This window comes from Chiloscyllium plagiosum, chromosome 2 (genome assembly GCF_004010195.1).
Source record: "Chiloscyllium plagiosum isolate BGI_BamShark_2017 chromosome 2, ASM401019v2, whole genome shotgun sequence".
Lineage (NCBI taxonomy): Eukaryota > Metazoa > Chordata > Chondrichthyes > Orectolobiformes > Hemiscylliidae > Chiloscyllium > Chiloscyllium plagiosum.
The window spans coordinates 86,447,614-86,473,065 of NC_057711.1; the positions used below are offsets into that span (position 1 = coordinate 86,447,614).

Below are 25,452 nucleotides of genomic sequence, written 5' to 3' on the forward strand. Positions count from 1 at the left end.
TTTCAATTAAAAGATGACATGTAAAAGTGTAACTGCCAAGGGGTTGCAATGGGTGGACGTTTATTGGAGGTCAAGGTCTCTGCCCCCTCACCACCACAAACACCATTATCTCCCTCTCACCCACCACCCTTAGTGAACTCATTGACAAAGTGGTTGGGAAAAAAGATTATGGTGCGATTATGGAAGGCCGGGCCTTACACTGGATTTACAAGCCCATCACCACTAAATTCCAGCCCATTATAAACCTAGTTTCACAATTAATTGAAAACAGATGGTGAGGGTCCATCATGAGTCATGAACAACATAATTGGTGCATGGTTGGCCTTAAATATTGGCTAGAATTTCATTCTTGTGGTGGAGACCTGCCAACACATTGTGACCCTGTTTTGGCTGTCTGTAGGATCCAGAAACACACCTAATGGAGCTAGAGAAATAAGTAATTGATTGGTTGACACTGGGGTGGCCATCCATCAGACCGATCCATCAACTGTTGGTCAATCAGATGGCAAGCAGCCTCACTGCAAGTGGAAAAAGTGGACGTTGCTGAAGGATGAATTCTACCCAACCAGATAAGTGGAATTGGGAGGCAGAAGCAACAGTCATGCAGACCCTGGTGAGGTCATAGTTGTGAGATAGATGACTTGGTGAAATCAGTTGCTGGCCCTGATGGTGAGGAGCTTTTGCCAGGCCCAATGAGTGCCTGAACAGATGTACCCCCAACACTCCCCACAAATGACTGAACCCACTGCAAGACTATCACTGTTTACTTGGCATTACTTCCCTCATGCCAGAGGGGTCACCTGCCACTACCAAAATGCCAGTGATAGGGCGGTGAAAGGGAGATTGGTCCTTCAATGGCTCAACTGGTCGCTGAATTGGAAAGGTATCTGCCAACATCTCTGTCATTGGCAAGATGGCACTGTAATGGAAAAGTAGCAACAACAGAACTGGTATAGTATTGATAAAAACTCCACCCTTATTCCCTCACTATTTTCCAACACTACCACCTCCGAATTAGTAAAATCCAACCATTGGTGGACTTTTTCTGGTCCACACGGTATGTTTATCTATGCTATAAATTCCGTGGAATTAAATGTTCAGTTAGCTTGTTTAGTAGGATTCTACATAGCATCAAATATCCGTACAATGTACTACATATATTTTACTCTGTGGGCTAGATATTCGTATTAAGAAAGGGCAAGTAGTTTGTTGCTAAAGCCAAATATTTGCTTTCTCTTTACAGTGACAGAAGTGAAGTGAAAATGTGCAACTTTTGCAGGCAGCCTACTGAACCATTTCACATCCCCACTGCAATCTAATTATGGTAATATTGCTGCTGTAATAAAGTGAAAAATCATTGATACATTTTCATTTTTAGCAGCCTCAAATGAGGATTGCCATACCAGATAATGGGAAATTAGTGCCTAGATTTTCCATTCATGGAGACTTAATTTAACTTCAATTGCCAGGCAGAAAGCTGGTGACAGAGTATCAACCCAACTCAGTCTTTCGTTCCGCTGAAATGAACAGGAAAGCTCATTGACATGTATAATGAGTGGCTAGTTCACAATATTGTGTTCATCTCCTAATGGGGAAACTTGAAGTCTATCTCAACAACTTCTGCTGTTAGTAAGAAATTTAACTTTGTCTCCTAATAAAGTTAAACATACAGTGGTCTGCAACTTTCAATCCTAAACTTTATGAAGATTTAGAATGATATTCAAAGAATTGTTGGAGGGAATCCTGAGGGACAGGATTTACATATATTTGAACAATGCAAGGACTGATTAGGGATAGTCAACATGGCTTTGTACATGGGAAATTTTGTCTTATCAACTTGAGTTTTTTGAGAAGTAAAGAAGAGGATTGATGAGGGCAGAGTCGCTGTGATCTATATGGAATTCAGTCAGGCATTCAACAAGTTTCCTCATGGTAGACTGGTTAGCAAGATTAATTCACATGAAATACAGTGAGAACTAGCTATGTGGATACAGAACTGGCTTGAAGGTAGAAGACAGAGGGTGGTGGTGGAGGGTTGCTTTTCAGACTGGAGGCCTGTGACTAGCAGTGTGCCACAAGGATCAGTGCTGGGTCCACTACATTTCATCATTAATATAAATGATTTGGATGTGAATATAGGAGGTATGGTTTATAAGTGCAGATGACACTAAAATTGGAGGTGTAGTGGACAGCGAAGAAGGTTACTTGAGTGTACAACGGGATCTTGATCATATGGGCCAATGGGCTGAGAAGTGGCAGATGGAATTTAATTTAGATAAATGCGAGGTGCTGCATTTTGGGAAAGCAAGTATTAGCAGGACTTGTACACTTAATGGTAAGGTCCTAGGGAGTGTTGCTGAACAAAGAGACCTTGGAGGGCAGGTTCATAGTTCCTTGAAAGTGGAGTCACAGGTAGTAAAGATGGCATTTGGTATGCTTGCCTTTATTGGTTGGTGCATTGCATATAGGAGTTGGGAGGTCATGTTGCAGTTGTACAGGACATTGGTAGGCCACTTTTGGAATATCGTAATTCTGATCTCCCTGCTAAAGGAAGGATATTGTGAAACTTGAAAAGGTTCAGAAATGATTTACAAGGATATTGATGAGGTTGGAAGGCTTCAACTATAGGAAGAGGCTGAATAGACTTGGGACTGTTTTCCCTGGAGCATCAAAGCTGAGGAGTGATCTTATAGAAGTTTAAAAAATCATGATGGGTCTGGACAGGGTAAATAGAAAAGGTCTTTTCCCTGGGGTGCGGGAAGTCCAGAACTAGAGGGCATAGGTTTAACGTGAGAGGGCTAAGATTTAAAAGGGACATAAGGGGCAGCTTTTTCATGCAGATGGTGGTACGTGTATGGAATGAGCTGCCAAAGGAAGTGGTGGAGGCTAGTGAAATTGCAACAGTTAAAAGGCATCTGGAAGGGTACAGAGAGATATGGGCCAAATGCTGGAAAATGGGACTAGATCTTTTAAGGTTATCTGGTCGGCATGGATGAGTTGGACAGAAGGGTCTGTTTCCAAGCTGTACGTCTCTATGCTCTATGACTCTAATTAACTGCATAAAAATCCTTAATCCAATATATTCTTGAAAGATTAAATTACACTTTAATTTTAATAAGGTTCATCAGTGCACAATGAATTACAATGATTTTTTTGGAGGATTGAAAATGTTGAGGGTTAGTATCTAATATGTAGTACTGTGGTGTTCCATTTATAATATTCATCAAACAGGAGGCTGAAAGGATTCCCAGTAGAAGGACTGAAATTCAGAGGGAAAGACATACCTTGTTTATTGCTAGCACCTCCTAACGGTTACCCAAAGCACTGGGGTGCTATGAGCGAACCCTATGTTGGGGTCAGGCTGAATAGGCAATGAAAATAAAATACCAAAAGCAAAGGATAACTTGCTCAAAGATCCTCTTAAAAAGTAAGGATTCCCCAAGTAGACTAAAAATAAGTATTTATATGTGGAGACAATGCAGTGGAATAAAAACACTATCATATTGTCTAATTTTTTTTCAGATCAGAAATATATAAACAGCAAATAAGTTGATTGCCTTTCCAAATAACTGCACGTATTTGTTTCCCTAATTATTTGTTTCAGTTTAATCTAAAGAAATATATTTTACTACATGTCCTCTTCCAAACGTTATGTCTGTTATTTTGATTGATTTTGGGAGATAAATTAGCAGTTAATATGAATGTGCTGACAGTCTGTGCCTACTGAGACTTTTCCCCTGTTAAAATATGATGTAATTTTTTTCACATTAACAGGATAAGAAACTAGCATCTGGCAGCATCAAAAGATTGTGACATAATGTCTGATTACAGTCCTCCTGTATTATACTAACAGTTTTTCTACCTTCATCAATCATAATACCTGACCTTTATTGCCACTAATGATACCTTACTTCTTTATGTGCTTTGACAACCTGGCAAATGACCAACATCACCCCCCCCCCTTTTGAATTTCTTCCTGGTGCTGACAGACTGGAGAGGCTTTTGGCCGGCTTATTTTGTGGTTCAAACCACATTGTATCTGCTTAACCAGGCTTGAGTCATTATTTCAATTCTCCCAACCAGAAAGCACAAAACCTTTATTTACAATTCCGGTTTTATATTATCAATTCCATGTCTCTCTCACCCACCCTTCCAAGAAGCCTCCAAACACTTAGGAAAGTGTTAGGATCATGATCCTATAAATCTACTCAATGTTCCATGTCAAAATGTATGTGACTGATCATTAGTCACATGTCAGAAAATATGTTCTTACTATTCCACTGTTAATTCATGTCATCAGGCAAAAACCTCCATTGATTATTGTGAATGTTGATAGTACAGAGATTGATTGTACCCGGTGTTTAGCTGTGTGAACAGAATAAAAGGATTCAAGGGTAGAAATGTCATGGGGCTGACTTTAATGTGCATGTGACCAAATCAAGCAACCAGGAGAATTAAATCTGGCATGACCGTTTTTTTTTCATTAATATTAAGTGGGCAATCTGCTGGTTTCTGTTGCTATTCGACAGGCAGCTTAATCATTTGAAAAAAAAATCAGGTTGTCTGATTAACTGCAAGTGGCTTCAAGTTTAAGGCCCAGACTGTGGCCTCAGGGAAGGGGTTCAGGGAAGCAGATGTGGAGCGGCAATTGGACATTACAGAATTGGTGGAGCACTCCTCGTCCTCCTGGTTCAAACAATGACCACTGAAGACAACAGCATGTTCAACTCTGCCATAACAAATTCCTGCACAAACTCCTAAAGTAATTATGAAACGTACAAATGTAAGGTGGTTCAGAAAAAAAAGTACAGAGGGTTATAGCTCAAGAAATACTAAGAGCAGTCTACATCCTAAAAATTTTAAACTAAAACAATCTCAAAAGTTTTCAAGTTCCTGACTATTAAAATGGTGAAGGACCTAATTATTATCCTGTGTCAATGTATATGCAATGCATTACCTTGCAATTAGCTTTGCATATTTAAAATCAAAGGATAAACATTAGAAGCATCACAAGAAATATTTTCTAAGTCTTAAACTGTTTTTCTAAAACTGATAAATTAAATAAAGGGGATTAGGATTTACTTACGGTAGGTAGACTGTTCCCAGCTGTAATTTAGCACCTTCCCAGAAACAATCCAAAGGTGTGATTATTACACAAGGATACAATTTTTCAATAAGCTGGTAAAAACATAGAAGCATGGCATCACACATAGCTCAATAAGTATACCAAACATCAAAAATTAAATAAATCAAAAGGTGAAACATACTTTGTTCATTGGAATATACTTTTGATTTTAAAAACTTCCATAAATTTTAAGGGGGATCTGAACTCACCTGATCCATCCAACCACTTTCTGTTACAAGTGCTCCTGATTTATAACATAAGTTGTCTAAGGTCCACTGTCTAAACAAAAACAGAAACAAGACCATCATGAGAAAACGGCTTGGTTAAAAAACTACATCGACACAATAAAATGAAATTGCAAGAAGGTCAAGTGACAATTCAAAAAGAAGACAACCAGATTTAACAGATCTGAAAAAAAAAGCAGTATGCTACACTGGCCACATTAAAGGCTCAAATGTCTACAGAAAGCAAATATTTCATTTGGTTTTGACAAAAAAGTATTCTTCAGAAAATTTAGAAAATATTTAGAGGTACAACTAAATCAATGTCACTTACTTGTTGTACATATAAACTTGCACTCTGCTGGCATTAAATGCAGAGTTAAGATGCTGTTGCAGCGCTTCAACTGTTAGAACACTAGTACCTTCCTCAGGAGATGTTTGAATCATGATCTGAGGATTGAACATGGCTTCCTCCCCTATTTTCTGTCGTGTGTATGATAGCTCTTGACTCACTCTTCCACCAACTGAGGGAGAAAGGGTATTTTTCAGTTATGTTACCAAAATGTTTCCAATGATATTGATTTGACACAAAACTTCTTTACAAATTCATGATTTCTTAATAGATCACCACATTAAAAATTGAGCTGCATGAAGTGCAAATTTTTATTGGAACTTTTTACACTGTTGTGTTATTACTCACAATCAGTATGTCAGTATATCTTTAAGACACAGGATCAGAAAATCATCAATGACATCACAGCATGTGACCTGAGGGTATACAAGTCTCGTTCTCCCTCCTACATCTGACCTTACACTGGAAGCATATTCCTGCGTTGTACCTAATACTTAATATTACTTTCTATGCCTGAGGGACTTCCTGTTTGTATGTAATAGTTAGTTAGATTAGATTAGATTAGATTACTTACAGTGTGGAAACAGGCCCTTCGGCCCAACAAGTCCACACCACCCCGCCGAAGCGGAACCCACCCATAACCCTACATTTACGCCTTACCTAACACTACGGGCAATTTAGCATGGCCAATTCACCTGACCTGCACATCTTTGGACTGTGGGAGGAAACTGGAATACCCAGAGGGGACTTACACCAACACAGGGAAAATGTGCAAACTCAATGCAGTCATCTGCTTGTGGGATCGAATCTCGGTCCACATGGCTGTGACGCAGCAGTGCTAACCACTGAGCCACCGTGCCCCTACAAAGTAATAACATGTTTTAGGTAACAAGTCTTCAGTAACATGATAATATGTCTCATTCTGTACGTTACAGAATATAACATAAGCATTGCTGCATCAGAAAAAACACCTAGCTGGAGGCAAACTCCTACCGTGGTAGCAGCAGTGATCATTTATGAAAGACTTCAATATCTTTAATGAAGATATCATATTTTATGATCCCCTTATTCTAAAAAAAGAAAAATAATACAAAGACTTTATGGGAAGCTAGGGAAATAATTGCTAGGCCCCTTGTTAAGATATTTGTATCATTGATAGGTGAGATGCTGGTGAGACTGGAGGTTGGCTAACTTGAAAGGGTTCAGAAAAGATTTACAAGGATGTTGCCAGGGTTAAAGGGTTTGAGCTGTAGGGAGAGGCTTAATAAGCTGGGGCTATTTTCCCTGGAGCATCGGAGGCTGAGGGGTGACCTTACAGAAGTTTATAAAATAATAAGTGACATGGACAGGGTGAATAGTCAAGGTGTTTTCCGCAAGGTAGGGGGATCCAAAACTAAGGGAATAGGTTTAAGGTGAGAGAGGAAAGATTTAAAAGGGACCTAAGGGACAACTTTTTCACGGAGAGCGTGGTGTGTGTACAGAACAAACATGGACAAATTGGACTGAATGCTGTACATTTCCATGACTAGTGCACTTTTGAGCTGAAACACAAAGTCAGTGCACTACAACACAGAAGCTGCAGGGTCTGTCTCTTAAAGGAAGAACACACTTTTAAACTGACAAAATCAGGGTTAGATGGCTTAGGGTGGCATCTCAAATTGGACTGGGGCATTCACATCTTTACTGAATTACAACTGTTCAAATAGAGCATGTACTTCTAATTTACAGAATAAGTAATAGATGATCCTGAGAAAAGAGTTCTAAGAATTTTGCCTGCCATTGGACTTTGCATGGATGAGCAGAAAGATCTGGAAAATATCTGAAAGATTTTTGAAAACCAGCTGAAGATATATACTGTATTAATTTCAGGATTAACTAGCTCATGTCATATAGACTGCAACCTAAGAGCCTATTAAGCAATTTCAGAAGATATCACAGCAAAGGATATGAGTGTGAGCTACTGTAAATGGAACTACTTAGAGGCTCATTGAATTAATCCTCAACTCTGCCACAGTAAAACCATTTAAGAAGGGACTTTTGGCAAGAGAAAGAGCCATGTCAGTAATGTATTATTGAAGATGGATACAAGGATGAAGTCACAGTGTTAGAGGAACAATAATCACATGCTTTAGGTGCAGCCTATGCTATTGTTATAGTTAGCAAAGTGTACTAAACTAACAAAGTCTATTTGTTGGACCTAAGCAAAAACTTTTCTAGATATCTGTAAAGCATGTGCCATCAATGGACATTGGACATGCATGCGAAGGAAATCTTGTTCCAAAGGCCAAGCCAAAGCAGCAGTGAACAGATGGTATGAAACCACAATATAAGCAAGAAAAGTGTAAAGAAGATACTCAAATGCAAACATATAAGTCAAGTTCAGAGACAGCGAGCAAATTTTGGAAGATGACCAAGTTTTCCATATTGTTAACCATACACTCCATGTCAATAGAACAGAAGGTGATTATACCATTATGATCATATGCCGTATTGAAGCTGGATAATAAATATTAAAAACAAAACTGACACAGGAGCTAGTGTCAACTAAGCTTCCTGAAGGATACGCTATCGCATCAAATGGCAGTTTATTTGATGCCTGTGTACAGCCTATGAGAGAATGCCCCACAACATACAAAGGAGCATCAATTCCAAATATGGGCAGAAGCCTCATAATCCAGCAATGACAGGGCTACCACTATATACAGACTGTGGTATAGTTGCAATTCATAAGATTTAAACTGTGGTGGAACAGACCACAATCAAATCAGTCAACAATCTCAAATGCCTGGACCCAGAAGTATCTAATGCGACCAGCAATTCAGTATTGCATCTTAAGGATGATGTAATCCCACTTATTGATTCTCCAAGAAAGCACAGTTTACACATTCTGAAGAAGTTTTGAGCAGAAATGAAGGTGCTACAGTAAAACGCTATAGCTCCATCACATATTCTGCACCATAAGAGTACGCCAAGAGCCAAGAGACTTCAATCTTTCAGTTAAAAGATGTCCACATAATATACTGATGTTGAAAGAATTAAGTTCTACATTTTCCAAAGCAATTTTTTTCAAGCCAGATGCAAAGCAAGGATTCTGGTCTGCTCATTTTACTGAAGAATCCAAAGAATATAGAGGTTTACAAAATCATGAGGGGCATGGATAGGATAAATAAACAAAGTCTTTTCTCTGGGGTGGGGAGTCCAGAACTAGAGGGCACAGGTTTAGGGTGAGAGCGGAAAGATATAAAAGAGACCTATGGAGCAACTTTTTCACGCACAGGGTGGTAAGTGTATGGAATGAGCTGCCAGGGGAAGTGATGGAGGCTAGTACAATATCAACATTTAAAAGGCATCTGAATGGGTATATGAACAGGAAGGGTTTGGAGGGATATGTGCCAGGTGCTGGCAGGTGGGACTAGATTGGGTTGGGATATCTGGTCGGCATGGACAAGTTGCGCCAAAGGGTCTGTTTCCATGCTGTACATCTCTATGACAACATTAACTATGATTTTTAAAATTTCCTCTCAGTTAATATTCACAACTTAGAAATGTTCTCTGCACTGAAATATTTTCTCAATAGTAATTTCCTATTCAGTGACAAGATTACCATAGAATCACAGAATCCCTACAGTGTGGAAGTAGGCCATTTGGTCCATTGCGTCTACACTAATCCTCCAAAGACAATCCTACCCAGACCCAGCACCTACCATGGATAATGCACCTAACCTCCAATTTCCTGGACACTATGGGCAATTTAGCATGGCCAATTCACCTAACCTGCACATTTTTGGACTGTGGGAGGTAAGCAGAGCACCTGGAGGAAACTGATACAGATACTGGGAGAATAAAAGCAATAATTGACAAGCAAGCAAGTAGGGAAATATCAAAAAAGTACACTGGGCAGAGAGTGTGAGTTAGAAGTACAAATACTTGGATACTAACACATGCTTCTAGAATATGCATTCAACCAGGTAATATAAAGTTATTACTGATCATGGTGCTCCATTGCAAAGGAACAGAAGCTGACTCAGGCTAAGGTATAGCACACTAATCATGCACAAAGAGAATGGAAAAGAACACTTTGATACTGATGGTTCTGTGATGATGTCGATTGACAGCTACCAGCAGCAAAGCAATCAATATGTGAAACAAGTGCAACAGATGCATATCCAGATGGGTATATGTTTAGCAGTTCAGGGCAAGTTGTCAAATGCTAAAACTTTTTTGCTGAAGTTTAAAATGTCTGTTCTTAAAACATTTTGTTTATATCATTACCAATTATATTTGCATGTAATCAGTTTTTACCTTTTTGAAAGATGGGGTGTTTTAAGTCCTATGTGTCAGCGTACCTTTAAGAGTCATGCTCACAATATCATCACTATTATAGACAGTATGAAAATCTCGGACACCTCCTCATCTGGGATCACTTGAGTCATGACAGTACACTGGAAAAGCATGCTGCTTTGTTTTACCTTACAGCTTAATAATGGTCCAGGCACTTCTGTGCCTGAGAAAGGTAATGTTTGTACGTAATAGCTGTAGTAAAACTCAGTTGAATTCTTCAATACCACAATATCCATGCTGAGTTTTTTATGGTACAGGAGATAACTTAAGCATTACTGCATCAAGCAAAACACCCTACTGCAGACAAACTTAACCACACATTTTCTTCATAGATGCATCACAATGCTTAAATTCCGTTATTAATAATTAATTGTTTTGTCTAATCTAATCTCATGGCACTTTTTTGAAAGAATGCAGTTAAGCAAGGAAGAAATTATGCACATTTATAAAGTTATTAATTGTACGAGTAATTTCCATCACTAATCAAGGATTTAGTATTGAGTTGAAGCAAATTGTTCTCTTCTGCATGTTGATAAAAACAAGTTTAGAATATAAAAACAGAGGAATTTAAGTCTAACCATTAACTATTACATATGCAGTAGACCTCTACTATCACTTCTCATTATCTGTTTCTGAAATAACTCACTCCATAAAAATTAAGAGACAGGACATTTAAAATCAGGTAATCATATTTAAAACGCAGCTTCAACCTCAGTTTGCACATTTAACTAAATGGCCCATTCACTGTATGGTGACTTCCTTGTATCTATTATCCTTCTTCTTTGTCTATTCACAAACACTTCATGACTGCATTTTCCAAGACATTATTAGGTAAATATCTGCCCCTATTATTACAACATTCTAGTGTTGCTGTGTCAAAACCCTGGAACTCCCTCCTTAACGGCATTGTGAATCTACCCACAACAAATGGATTGCGTGGTTCACCACCATGTTCTTCAGGACAACTAGAGATACTGGCCCAGGCAGAGACACCCACATACCATGAACGAATAAAAAATACATTCTGGATTAATGGTGCTGGAAGAGCACAGCAGATCAGGCAGCTATTAGACCTTTATTCCCAAGTATAATATGTGAATATTTCAAAATATGATCTTTAATATAACTATTTTTAACAAAAGGAAGATACCAATCAGTCTGGATGTACAATACACATTTTGATGGTGTTGTTTTTAAGTTCTCTGTAGTATTAAAAGTATTTATAAATAAGTGCAAACTTTTAAAATTTTGACTCAGAGAACTGAGCAAATTAAACGAACTTCCTATAGCAGTGTCAAACTGAATAAAGGAGCTTTGAAATCGACGTTTTGGGAAAAAGCCCTTCATCAGGAAGGGCTTCCTGATGAAGGGCTTTTGCCCGAAACGTCGATTTTACTGCTCCTAGGATGCTGCCTGAACTGCTGTGCTCTTCCAGCACCATTAATCCAGAATCTGGTTTCCAGCATCTGCAGTCATTGTTTTTACCTGAATAAAAAATACAGCAGACTGACTTTATCAAGTAATAAACATTCTGAAAAAATGTTCATTCAAACCACTCTGTTAATTACTCTGATGCACTTCTCTTCCATCACAATCAATTGCAAAAAGATTTCTACATATTGCATTTTAACTATATTTTACTTATTAAATTTAGCTGCAAGTGTGCATATTATTATGTACACATGCATGTGTAAGGAAAGCAGGCAAGCAGTGAAGATGCATTTCAAATCTTTGTATTGCTGAGATGACAGTTCCTACCTATGGTCTCAAAATACTTCCACCATATTAATAACTAATTGCAGGCTTCTCCCAATTCTGTTCTGATAATACTACTTGAAATAACATACCTATTCATATAAAACATCTGAATGTGAGTAATGCCACAATTGATGTGCTTGCATAATTTTAATGTTCCTCTAGTGAGTCAGTTTAGTCTTTATTCAGTTTGACACTGCTATAGGAAGTTCGTTTAATTTGCTCAGTTCTCTGAGTCAAAATTTTAAAAGTTTGCACTTATTTATAAATACTTTTAATACTACAGAGAACTTAAAAACAACACCATCAAAATGTGTATTGTACATCCAGACTGATTGGTATCTTCCTTTTGTTAAAAATAGTTATATTAAAGATCATATTTTGAAATATTCACATATTATACTTGGGAATAAAGGTCTAATAGCATAATACTAGAGAATCTAATACTAAACAATGTACAAAATGCATTCTGTAGGACAGAATAAAAAATATCAGCAGTAAACAACACAAGAGTTTTTAGCACATATGTGACGTTAGATAGAGATTTTGGAAAACACTCAAGTTTAAAAAAGAGAAATAACAGATTAGATTCTTGAAAAATAAGTACACTAATTGTCTACATTTTGAAAAACAGGTGTGAAGGGATTAAAAGATTATCCCTATGGCCATAAATAATTTATTCTCCATGTTAAATGATAGGGTAATTCACACCTAGAGCAGCTACAAAAAGATCTAATTATATTTCATTTCAAATGAAGGTTAGTTGTGGATTACAAGATATCAGTACAATACAGGACATTAAATGAATTTTACTGCAACACAAAAATAGCACAAATGTTCTAGAAGTGAATATGAAACAGCTTAGCACTAGTAATTTTAGGATAATAGATTAGTAATGTATAAGTCATGAAAATTACTGCTACTCCTTAATTTGCTGTTCATTTATCGGTACTTTGGTTATAGATCAAATATTCCCACAGCCATATGTACCTGTAGCCTGAGTAAACAGTGCTAAAGAATGCAATGGGTCAAATTAACTTATTAAAAATGTGATTTAAATGGTCTTCTGTATCTCATCAAATTCTCAGAGAACAATATTACCATTATTGTCCTTGACCAAAGAACCATGATTTTGGCACTGAAACCAGCCTCCCTCAAACTTTCACAGAATAATGGGCTACTTACAATATGTTTATTGATAATCATTTATATTCTGTGTACTTGTGCAAATGCTGCAACAGTATTGACATGACTCTCTTTCCAAGTCAAAAAAAAATTGTACAATCTCTAATTTTTAATCCCTATTACTATACCAAGGACTTGTACTTATTGTTCATTGTACCAACAACAGGAAATAAAGTCCGACAAGTTATCCCTAGAACAAATGAGTAATGTAAGCAACATGAGGTGAAGATGCTCAGCATTCAGTATAATAAATTTACTTGCTTTTATTTCAAATCTAAATTACTGTAGGAGTCTCAAAAGTAATTTTATGCACTACATGCTATACTTCCCACTGTGACAATTACTTCGTGGTTCTGATTAATCCTAATATTGTGGAACTTACACCGCGTGCTTTCTAAATCTCAACCTGATTTTTCTACGTTATAAAAAATAAAGCTTTGAACAATGAAGCAATTTACAAAAGGAGTCCAAAATTATCCACTTACACAGTTCATTAACAATCATCAGCAAAAAGCTTCCATTACTCCAACAATGAGACAGCCTGCACCAGTGTTAAGTATCAGTACAGCTGTAACATTTTGCAGCCACTATCACCCTAATCAAAGAGCTGAAAAAAGAGAGACCCTGACATCCATGCAGATAAAGTATTACTTAATAAGATTTGTAAAATCCCCACCAGGGTCAAGACAAAAAAAAAGAATTTCACTAACTGCAGAAGCCTTTCATTCAATAGCAAAGGGACTCTATTAGGAATTCTTGTCTGAGATGATATTTCCTTTTGGGATCAATGGAATTTAACACTAATTTGCATCAAAGCCAAATCCTGACCAAGACAAACAAGACATTCTTCATCTTTTCTCAAACTGGCCAACTGTTTACTATCAACACTAGTTTTTATTTCCCAAACAAGCTTCTGTCAAATTCCATTAAAGATCTTAAAAGCATAGTTTGCTGATCTACATCTTATGATATTGCCCCAATGCTTTACAAGGACAATAGCAAATCCCACCATCAATGCTTCCATTTGAACTTACTGCAAATATAAAGCAACCATTTCACTCTCCAGCTTTCGAGATGATCAGTATTTACAAGATTCAGGATTGTCCAATAGGTGTCTACAGGTCATCATTTTTTAACCAATCCTTAATTGTCTTTAAGAAGGTGATAGTGAACTGCCTTTTTGAAGCATTGGCACCGACATTTGGCGGTGGTTCACCCGGTTCATCTGTATGAGGGTGAAAATGACTTTACCCACATCATCACTTAGGAGAATATGACATTGAATCCAGGGCAGATACCTTTAGTCAGATCAGCAGTACAGATTTTGTAACATTTATTGTGTAAATATTACCATTAGATGACAGAGTTAAACCATAACTAGATTGGGTTGGGATATCTGGTCGGCATGGATGGGTTGGACCAAAGGGTCTGTTTCCATGCTGTACATCTCTATGACTCAATGACTCTATAACAATAAAGAAAATCATTGCAGCAGCTTTAAAATCTGTGGAAGAACAAAAGTTGCAAATTATATATAAATATAAAACCCAAGGTGAAGTGAACAGGGTGTTAAAAAGTTATGAGACAATATAAATAATCTGCAATGTTTTGAAGCCCCAGAGTCTTTCATTTAACCCAATTAGTATTTGACATGAAAATATTAAAGATTACATTGAGACAATGAACTGATTTAAAAAAAAGGAGCAAATACTGGAATCTGAACTGAAAACAAAATAAATGCTGGTGATCACAGCAGGTCAGGCAGCATCCATGGAAAGAAAGCAAGCTAACATTTTGAGTCTAGATGACTCTTCATCAGAGCTCTTTTCAGTGATAAAAACAAAGCTTTGATAAACTGGTGACAGAATAAATAAAGACCTGTCAACTTTGCAAGGTCCTCCTTACTACCATCCGGGGCTAGTGCCAAACTTCGGAGAGCTGTTTCACAGATTAGTCAAGCAACAACCTGACATATTCATATTCACAGAATCCTGCCTTACAGATAATGTCCCAAACACAACCGTCACCATCCCTGGATACATCCTGTAAGATAGACATGGTCGCACAGTGGTATACAATCAGGAGGCAGTTGTCCTTTGCATCCTCAACATTGAACCCAGACCTCACGAACTCTCATGGTTTCACGTTAAACATGGGTAAGGCAACTTAATGCTGATTACTATGTACCATCCTTCCTCACTTATTAATCAATATTCCTCCATGTCGGAGAAAGCATTTAGGGTGGCAAGGGTGCAAAATGCACTCTGGGTGGATGATTTCAATTACCAGCACCAAGACAGGCTTGGCAGCAGCACTACTGATCGAGCTGGTGGGGTCCTAAAGGACATAGCTCCTAGACTGAGTCTGCAGCAGGTGGTGAAGGAACCAATAAAAGGGAGAAACATAACTGACCTCATCCTTACCAATCACCAGCTGTACATGCATCTGTCCATGACGGTGTCAGTCACAGCGACCATTGCACAGTCCTTGTGGAGAAGTCCCACCTTCACATTGAGAATACCCTCCATCGCATTGTGTGACACCATCACTGTGCTAAATGGTTCAGACTTCAAACAGATCTAGCAACTCGAGCTATGATTGTTTTGGGCCATCAACAGCAACAGAATTATACCCTAGCACAATCTGCAATCTCATGGCCTAACATATCCCCAGCTCAGCCACTACCATCAAACCAGGCTATCAACCTTGTTCAATAAAGAATGCAGGAGGGCATGCCTGGAGCAGCACCAGGAATACCTAAAAATGAGGTGTTAACCTGTGAAGCTATCAAACAGGACTACTTGTGTGGCAAACAGCATAAGCAGCAAGTGATAGACACAGCTAAGTGATCCTACAACCAATGGATCAGATCTGAGCTCTGCAGTCCTGCCGCTTCCAGCCGTGAATGGTGGTGCACATTTAACAACTCACTGGAGGAGGCAGCTTCACAAATATCCTCACCTTCAATGATGGAAGAGCCTAACACATCAGTGCAAAAGATTAGGCTAAAGCATTCACAGCAAACTTCAGCCAGAAGTACTAAGTGCATGATACATCTTGGCCTCCTCCAGTGGTCCCCAGCATCACAGATACTATCCACATGACATGAACAAACGGTTGGAGCCTGATGAGATTCTGACAGTAGTATTCAAGATTTATGCTCCAGAAATCACCATTCCACTTGCCAAGCTTTTCCAATACAGTTACAACACTGGTACCTAGCTAACAGTGTGGAAAATTGCCCAGGTATGTCCTGAAAGTAAAAAGCAGGACAATTCCAACCCAGCCAATTACTGTTCCATCAATCAATTCTCAATCATCAGTAAAGAAACGGAGGTGTCATCTACAGTGCTATCAAGCATCACCTGCTCATCAATAATCTGCTAAGTGATGCCCAGTTTGGATTCCATCACAACCATTCACCTCCTGACCTCATTACAGCTTTGGCTCAAACATAGACAAAAGAGGTGAATTCCAAAGGTGAGGCAGACTGACAGCCTTTGACATCATGGCTGAACTCAACAGAATGTAGCATCAAGAAGCCCACACAAAACTGGAATCAATGGGTATTGAGGCAAATTCTCCACTGGTTTTGAGTCATACCTAGCACCTAGGAAATGGGTTATGGTTGTTGGAGGTCATTCATCTCAGCTCCAAGACATGTCAGCAGGAGTTCCTCAGAGTAGTATCCAAGATCCAACCATCTTCAGTTGCTTCATCCCTGGACTTCCTTCCATCACAAAGTCCGAAATAGAGATGTTCACTAATGATTGCACAATGCTCGGTAGATTCATGGCTCCTCAGATTCTGAAACGTTACATGTTCAAACGCAAGAAGATTTGGACAATATCCAGACTTGATCTGACAAGGGGCAAGTAACATTTATGTCATACAAATGCCTGTCAATGACCATCTCTAATAAGAGATATCACCACCCCATGCCATTCATGTTGTTACCATCACTGAAATTCCTCCACTATCAACATCGTTGAAATTACCATTGACCAGAAACTCAAATGGATTAATCAAAATCACAGTGGCTATAAGAGCAGGTCAGAGGCTAGGAATTAAGTGGCAAGTAAATCATCTCCCAATGCCCCAAAGTGTGTCCTCAATTTACAAGGCACAGGTCAGGAGTGTAATGCAATACTTCCCAGTTGCCTGGATGGGTACAGCTCCAACAGCACTCAAGAAGCTTTTTTAAATTCATTCACGGGATGAGGGCAGCATGGGCTAGGCCAGTATTTATTGTCCATTCAGAATTGCCCTCTGTGCATTTAGGAGTCGATTACATTGCTGTGGGTCTGCAGTTACATATTGGCCAAACCTGGTAAGGACGGTAGTTTCCTTCACTAAATAACACTAGAGAACCAAATGGGGTTTTCCAACAATTGACAATGGAGTTTTGGTCAAGATTAGGCTCTTAATTCCAGATATTCATTGAATTCAAAATCCACCATCTACCTTGGTGAGATTCAAACCCAGGTCCCCAGAACATTTCCTGGGTCTCTGGATTAACAGTCTAGTGATAATACCACTAGGCCATTGCTTCCCCTTGAAATCAGCCAGACAAAGCAGCTTGCTTGATTGGCACCATGTCCACAAGCATCCACTCCCTTGACCAGTGATGGTCAGTAACAGTAAGTGCGTACTATCTACAAGATGTACTGTAGAAATTCACCAAAGGTACTTAGATAGAATCTTCCAAACCCACAGCCACACTCACCTGGAAGGACAAGGGCAGCAGATATATGGCAACACCACCACCTGCAGATTCTCCCCCAAGTCACTCATCATCCTGACTTGGAAATATACCTGTCACTGAGTGAAAATCTTGGAATTACTTCCGAAAGGGCATTGTGGGTCAACCTACAGCATATGGACCGCAACAGTTCAAAAAAGCAGCTCACCACCATTTTCTCAAGTGCAACTAGGGGATAGGCAATAAATTTTTTTTAGATTAGATTATTTACAGTGTGGAAACAGGCCCTTCGGCCCAACAAATCCACACTGTCCCGCCCATTCCCCTACATTTACCCCTTACCTAACACTACATGGCCAATTCACCTGACCTGCACATCTTTGGACTGTGGGAGGAAACTGGAGCACCCGGAGGAAACCCACGCAGACACGGGGAGAACGTGCAAACTCCACACAGTCAGTCGCCTGAGGTGGGAATTGAACCCAGGTCTCTGGCGCTGTGAGGCAGCAGTGCTAACCACTGTGCCACCGTGCCGCCCCAAATACTGGCCAGTCAGCAACACTTATGTCCCTTGAGTGAATAAAGCGTTTAATCTTTATTAGTCTTGCCAAATTGACTAAAGGCTGGTAGACTGAACAATTTGAGCACTTTGGTCTAACATCAATTGAGCATAGAACATATACAGTCTCAGAGAGACTGATGAAGGGCTTTTGCCAAAACGTCGATTTTACTGCTCCTTGGATGCTGCCTGAACTGCTGTGCTTTTCCAGCACCACTAATCCAGTCTCAAAGACATAACAGACAAATAGCCCGTTACTGTATTCAATAATAATTTATACACAATGAGAGTTCAGTTCCAAATGTTCAACAATCTGAAGACACCAAGGGATCCTTGAGTAAATCAATGTTTAGCATTTAGTGAGATGGAACTGAAAGTCATAGTGTAAGAGAGTACACAGCTTGCAGTGAATACATTGAGACATTAAATCATTGTATATATTTGGCAATGACTTCTGTTCAAGATTAACATAATTCAAGTATAACTGCAGCATTAATTTTGAGTTGTTTGCTAAGGAAGTCTGACAGACTGTATTCAAAATTTACTACATAGATACTGCAATAATACGTAATTTCAACACAAATGGTAAGAATAAAAAAAAATCTTAAGTCAGGTTTCAATAGAGCATTGCGTAAAACTAGTAAACTGCAAATTTATGCAACATTAAATTTAAAGGTTACTTGTTTTGATAGTATTTTTACTATTTATTGTACTTTGAGTGTTGAATTCTTCTAATTTTGAAATGGGATGCAGCAATAATGAATGTGAGAGCACAGTGAAATTTACATTTCCCACAATACAAACATTTCAAATTAATCCTTCCTTTCTTAAGTAATTAAAACAAATGCTTTAAATTGATGTAAATGTTACATTAACCAATTATTTAATGACTCCATCACACACAGTTTCGTTTATATATACTTATTTAAACTATGCCACAATTGCAACATTTGTAATTGCACTACTGAAACAACATTCACATTTGAAGCATCCTAATAGAAACTGTACAATAACCAGTAGCAATTTAAAAGTACTAGATTCATTTTTAATGTTCCCAAGTTACACGTACTTTACTCAGCCACACAATATTATTGCCACATGCTATTCAATAAAGGGAAAGTCACCATAATCCCAAAGAACCAGACAGTTGTTCTATCTTAGAGTGAGGTGACTGCTGGTAAGTGACTATAGTGTAGGAGCAGAAGCCATTCAACCCATCGAGTTAACAAAAAAAACTTAAGTTTTCTTAAACAACATCTTCCAAACCCCATGATCTCTACCACCTCAAAAGACAAAGGTAACAGATGCATGAGAAACCACCAGCTGACAGTTCCTCTCCATGGCACCATCCTGATTTGGAACTATATTGTTGTTCCTTTGTTGTCTCTGGGTCAAAATCCTGGTACTCCCTCAATACAGCATAATTAGTGCACCTACATCACATGGACAGCAGCAGTTCAAAATGTCTGCTTAACACTACTTTTCTCCCCCTTTCCTGTAGGGCATGGTTAACTTTCCTGTAATATCTTTTGGTCCAGGGTTAGGGACACTACCACTGTGTCACAGGAAGGCCTAAGTAAGGACTTCATCCCTGGGTGCCCTCGAACCACCAACCTTCTGATTAACAGTCAAATGCATTGAATCACTCTGCCACAGGGACTGGTAACAGTGCCTTATATTTTTCCTTTCCTCCCAGACAAGGGACACTACCATTGGGCTACAAGAGGGCCCTGGAAGGTTCTTTCATTTATTTTTCCAAATCATCCACTTTTTTAATATACATATTGTGACACAGAAAAATGAAGACACCAGTGTGAATGAAGTTTACTATTTTACATATATATTTTTTTCACCACCATCAGGAAAATCACCTATGTGGCCAACTGAATTTTTACAAAAAAGCCTGTTAAGCACAAAGAGAGGGGGTAGGGTTGGGCAGGGAGGAGGTGTGGAGGAGATAGGGGACTAAACCAAAAATGAGTTGGAGAGGGAAACAAAGCACTATATTCCCCAATGATGCGAGAGCGTTGATGGACACTGTGTATCAAGAATCCAATGTAACATCTGAAATCAAACATTGTTTCCATACATAAGACCAGTTGTTAATAATGTTCCAAAATCAAGCAAGCTTTCCAACTCCATTGCTGCTCCACCCTCATATTTCTTCTGCTTGCTCTCATTTCATTCTAGCCATAAACCCCATCTCCCTGTAAATCCTATTCCAGCACATCTTATTTACCTCAAGCTAATCTTTCTTCCGGTTTGTTGGCAACATTCCCATTACACAAGTTACTATTAAACATTCCTTTCTAACTAACAAAGTAAATATTTCCCTGATCCTGGGCACTGTCCCCTCTTTTGAAAGCCACTTTCATTGTTTCTAGCTTGAAAAATTACTTGACTCTTTTCTTTCTCAACAGCTACCATTCCACCTCTTCTTATGGTTACATGATCAGTACTCCCACAAGTCCCTGTTTGAAGCCCACCAATGTGCCATCCTTCTTCCATATGACTGAATGCAATTTTCTATGACTGAGCCATAAAGCATTATTCCTCCTTGGCTTCTTGATGTCACTGACCCACCGTTATCCTGTTCTTGCTGTCCAACTCCATGGAAGTAATTGCTTGGTTGTACTCTTAACAATTTAACTGTAGGCAAAACATCTTTTTCAGTACCTTCCATTCCCACATCTGCACTGTCACTTTGGGAGACCTTCAGGATCAATCCGTGGCTCCTTTCTCTTAGAAATTTACATTCAACCTTTCAAGGACACAATTTACATGCATTGCTCAATCTTCTACTTATATGTTCATGGCACCTGATACCAAGTAGATTGTTAGCCTGATTTAAAATGGGCATAATTTTGGTGATACACCATGATGTCTGCCCAAAGCTAATGTTAAGATTCTAGAAATATGTTCAAATTAAGTAGTGTGCTAGTAATGTCATAAAGAGGAATTTCAACTGAATTTTCATCACCCTTCATGTCAATGTATCCTCAGTCAATATTTGTATAATAATGTATTTTGATATAGTTATTTATCGGTGTTCAAAGAAACTATGTAAATAAATATTGCAGTCACATTTTCCTTCAAAACGTTGTAAGAATAGGTGTTGAATCAGACATCTGTAAGTGTAGTTGTATTTGGAAATATAGACTTACATGGCCTCACTGCTTCTCTTGCTAACTGAATAAATGTATTATAGATTGGCTACAGTTTAATGGAATTATTTATCACCATCTGCAGCTATGCAGTCTCAGACAAAACTACTTTGCATTACTGAGGAACTTCAGAACTACTTTGTATAAACTATCTGCTGAACATAATCAGGTCACATAAGCATTTCCCAGTGTGTGAAACTCAAAAAATATCACTGTTTTCAGTTACAGTGACTTATCCAAAAAGTGTGTCTTTTCTACTGGGTGCAGCCAAGAAAGCCTCCTGTTTATTAAGGTTCAACACTCACTTGCTCTGTTATGGGCATTTGGGGGGGAGCGGGGACTGTGTGGCCTGCTATTTGATATTTAAATATTTCAACTCAGTCAGCTATTTATACTCAATTTTATTTGTACAAAGTTATCAAGACCAGGAGAAGACTTCTGCTACCCACATATCACACAAGCCATTTTAAGAAGAAATTAGCAATAGAAAGAATTCTCAATTTCGGTTTTATCAAATGGAAGAAATTGTTTATAGACATGGTTGGAACAAGAAAAAATAGAAAATTAATTTACACTTAGCCATTTCTGCTGTCTAGCCAGCAATGGGTTGTCAGCGTGAAACCTTCAGATGATAAAATCTCCCATCCAAAATGACCATGGGAAATATGTATATTCCATAGTCAGTATCGCCAGCTAACCCATTCTGCTCCATCTTTAAAAACAGAGGCTTTAGATTCAACTTATACCAGAAACCAGTTTTTTGTGGTTATCAGGACATCAGCATCATTGGCTGTGCCAGCATTTGCTGCCCATGCCTAATTGCCCACAGTGCAGTTAAGAGAAAGCCAAATTTCTGTGTATCTGGAGTCACTAATAGGTCCGACCTGGTAAGCACAGCAGATTTCCTTCCCTGAAAGGCACTGGTGAAACAAATGTGTTTATTCAACTGACAATGGTTTTATGGTCACCATTGGGCCAGCTTTTTTAAAAATACAGTTCAAATTTCATCATCTACCATCCTAGGATTGAACTCATGTCACCAGAAATTGAACTGGGGTTCTAGATTATTAATCTAGCGACATTACCACCATACCACTACCTCCCGTCCTACTAAAAATACTGCCATAACCAATCAAAATGAAGTTAAGATCCTTAGGCATGCTCTGTCAACATAAGCGTGACAGCATGGGAATGATAATGCTCCCATTCCTAACCCGATTGAAATTTCCAGGGTAAGGACTGGATGATTGATTTGTATTCATATTGGGAATACCTTGGCCATGATGGTGCATGGGAGCTTGCTAGAGGATGGAGAGTTATGATACAGGATTGCCAATAGGGAACAAGGCTAGAACTAAGCCTGGACTCTGGTTGGTCACAACTGTGCAAATGATCAGATCTGTACACTTATGTTCATCTCAGTTTTCAGCATGCTCAGTGGTTGGAGCTATATCCCCTTTACTTTCTCTGTTACCAATGTGAACAACCTCTGGTACCACACGAGTGTCATCAGGCTCTTCAACATGGACATGTAGCTAATTGGTCTACATTCCAGAAAGATTTTAAAATTCATTAATGGGATGTGGATATCATTAGCTGCGCCAGCCTTTACTGCCCATTCCTAGTTGCCTTTGAGAAGATGCCTTTTTGAACTGCTGCAATCTATGTGGTGTAGGTAGACCCACAATTACATTAGGGAGGGAATTCCAGGATTTTGACCCAATAACACTGAAGGAATGGTGATTTATTTCAAAGTCAGGATGGTGAGTGGTTTGGAGGGGGAATGTGCAAGTGAGTAGTGTTTCCTAATCACAAGAGGAAATTTGGGCTGATTATTTTGCCATCTTGACTGTTGGTTTGAAGAACTACTTCAGTGCTTGAGTAACTGGATCAGTTATCTCAACACAAATCAAACGTAACAGCTTGGTCTGTATGGTTTTGCATCCCATTATTCAGTGCACATATCTACTGCAAGAATCTACAACTGAAAATGACAATTTTGTAGAATTCAATTTTCACATTTTTGTTGAATGCAAACTTGAACTGCAAATGACTCCATGAGCGGGTTGGAGGCTAAGAATTTTGCAGAGACCATCTCATCTCCTGACTCCCTGGTGTCTGTTCATATTATAAAAGGCATTTTTAGTGTGATGGACTACTTTCCACTTGCTTAAAACTATAACATATAGAAGCAGAATTAGGCCATCCTGCCCATCAAGTCTGCTCCATGATTTGATCATAATTGATATGATTGTCAAATCCATTTTCCTGGCTTCTCCCCATAACCTTTGATGCCCTTACTAATCAAAAGCCTAACTAGTTCTGTCTTAAAGACATTCAATGAGTTGGCCTCCACAGCCTTTTGCTGCAATGAGTTCCACAGATTCACTACCATCTGGCTAAAGAAATTCCTCCTCATCTCAATTCTAAAAGATCATCCCTTCACTCTGAGACTATGCCCTTGTGTCCAAGTTTTTCCTTCTCGTGGCAGCATTTTCTCCACTTCCACTCTCTCCAGACCTCTCCTTATTCTGTACATTTCAATGAGAGCTCCCCCTCATCATTCTCAACTCCACTGAGTACAGACCCTTAACCACTCCTCACTTGACAAGTTCTTCATTCCTGGGATCATTCCTTTAAACCTCCTCTGGATCCCCTCCAAAGCCAGCACATCCTTCCTTAGATACACGTCGCAAAACTACTTGTGATTCCAAATGCAGTCTGACCAGAACCTTACACAGGCTCAGCTGTACACCTCTGCTCTTGTATTCTTGAAATGCATGTTAACATTGCATTTGTCTTACTAACTGCCAACTGAACATGCATGGTAAGCTTAACAGAAAGCTGAACTAGGACTCCCAAAACCCTCCGTGCTTCAGGATTTCTGAAACCATTCCGGATTTAGAAAATAGTCCATCCCTCTATTCTTCCTCCCAGTATTTTAAGTTTCAGTCAGATTCTATCACATCCATGTAAACTCCATCAATTACAAAGTCCTCAATCATTCCTCATATGAGGAACCCTTCATCCCCAGGAGAATTCTTGTAAACCTCCTCTGGACCCCCTCCAATGCCAGCACATCCTTCCTTAGATACAGGGCCAAACACTGCTCACAATATTCAAAATGCGGTCTGACCACAGCTTTATGCAGCCCCAGAAGCACATCTCTGCACTTGTATTCCAACCCTCTTGAAATGAATGCTAACATTGCATTTGCCTTCCAAACTGCGAAATGAACCTACATGCAACCTTTTCACAGAGAAGGTGGTGTGTATGTGGAACGAACTGCAATAAAAAGTGGTGGATGCAGGCACAGTTACAGCATTTAAAAGACATTTGGACAGGGTCATGAATAGGAAAGGTTTAGCAGGATAGAGGTCAAATGCAGGCAAATTAGACTAATTTAGTTTGGGATAGTTGGTCGACATAGATGAGTTGGAATGAAGATCTACTTCTGTGCTGTATGACTCTATGTTAACCTTAACAGAATCTCAAACTAGGACTCCCAAGTCTCTTTGAACTTCAGACTTCCGAAGCTGTTCCAATTTACAAATTATTTTATGCCTCTAATCTTCCTACCAAAGTGCATAACCTCATATTTTCCCAAATTGTATTCCACCTGCCACTTATTTGCCTGTCCTGGCCTGTCTAAGTCCTTCTGCAGCCTCCCTGCTCCCTCAACACTACCTATCTCTTCACCCATCTTTGCATCATCTCCAAACTTAACAACAATGCCCTCATAATTCCTTCATCCAGATCATCAATATATAACATGGTCCCAACACTGACCCCTGTAGATCTCCACTCGACACTGGCTACCAACCTGAGAAAGACCCTTTATTACCACTCTCTACGTTCTACTAAATAATTTTAACAGTTTGTCAAGCATGACAGACCTAGATGAAAATGTGCTGACTCAACCCCATTTTTATCATGCACATCTAAGTACTCTACAACCTCATACTTCATAATGGACTCTAAAATCTTACCAATTACCAATGACAAGGTAACTAGCCTCCAGTTTCCTGTCTTCTATGTGCCTCCCTTC

General features: G+C 38.9%; 1 protein-coding gene across 4 annotated transcripts in view; it reads right to left on the reverse strand.

Annotated features, from left to right (window-relative positions):
* ptch1 (patched 1) overlaps window positions 1-25,452 on the reverse strand; it is a 93,794-nt gene that overhangs the window by 47,742 nt on the left and 20,600 nt on the right. For all 4 annotated transcript variants that reach the window (XM_043713459.1, XM_043713450.1, XM_043713469.1 and 1 more), the window contains 3 exons: window positions 5,681-5,870; window positions 5,335-5,404; window positions 5,087-5,178 (listed from right to left, as the gene is read on the reverse strand). In XM_043713459.1, coding sequence (XP_043569394.1) covers window positions 5,087-5,178; window positions 5,335-5,404; window positions 5,681-5,870 — 352 coding nt within the window. The remainder of the gene's footprint in view (window positions 1-5,086; window positions 5,179-5,334; window positions 5,405-5,680; window positions 5,871-25,452) is intronic.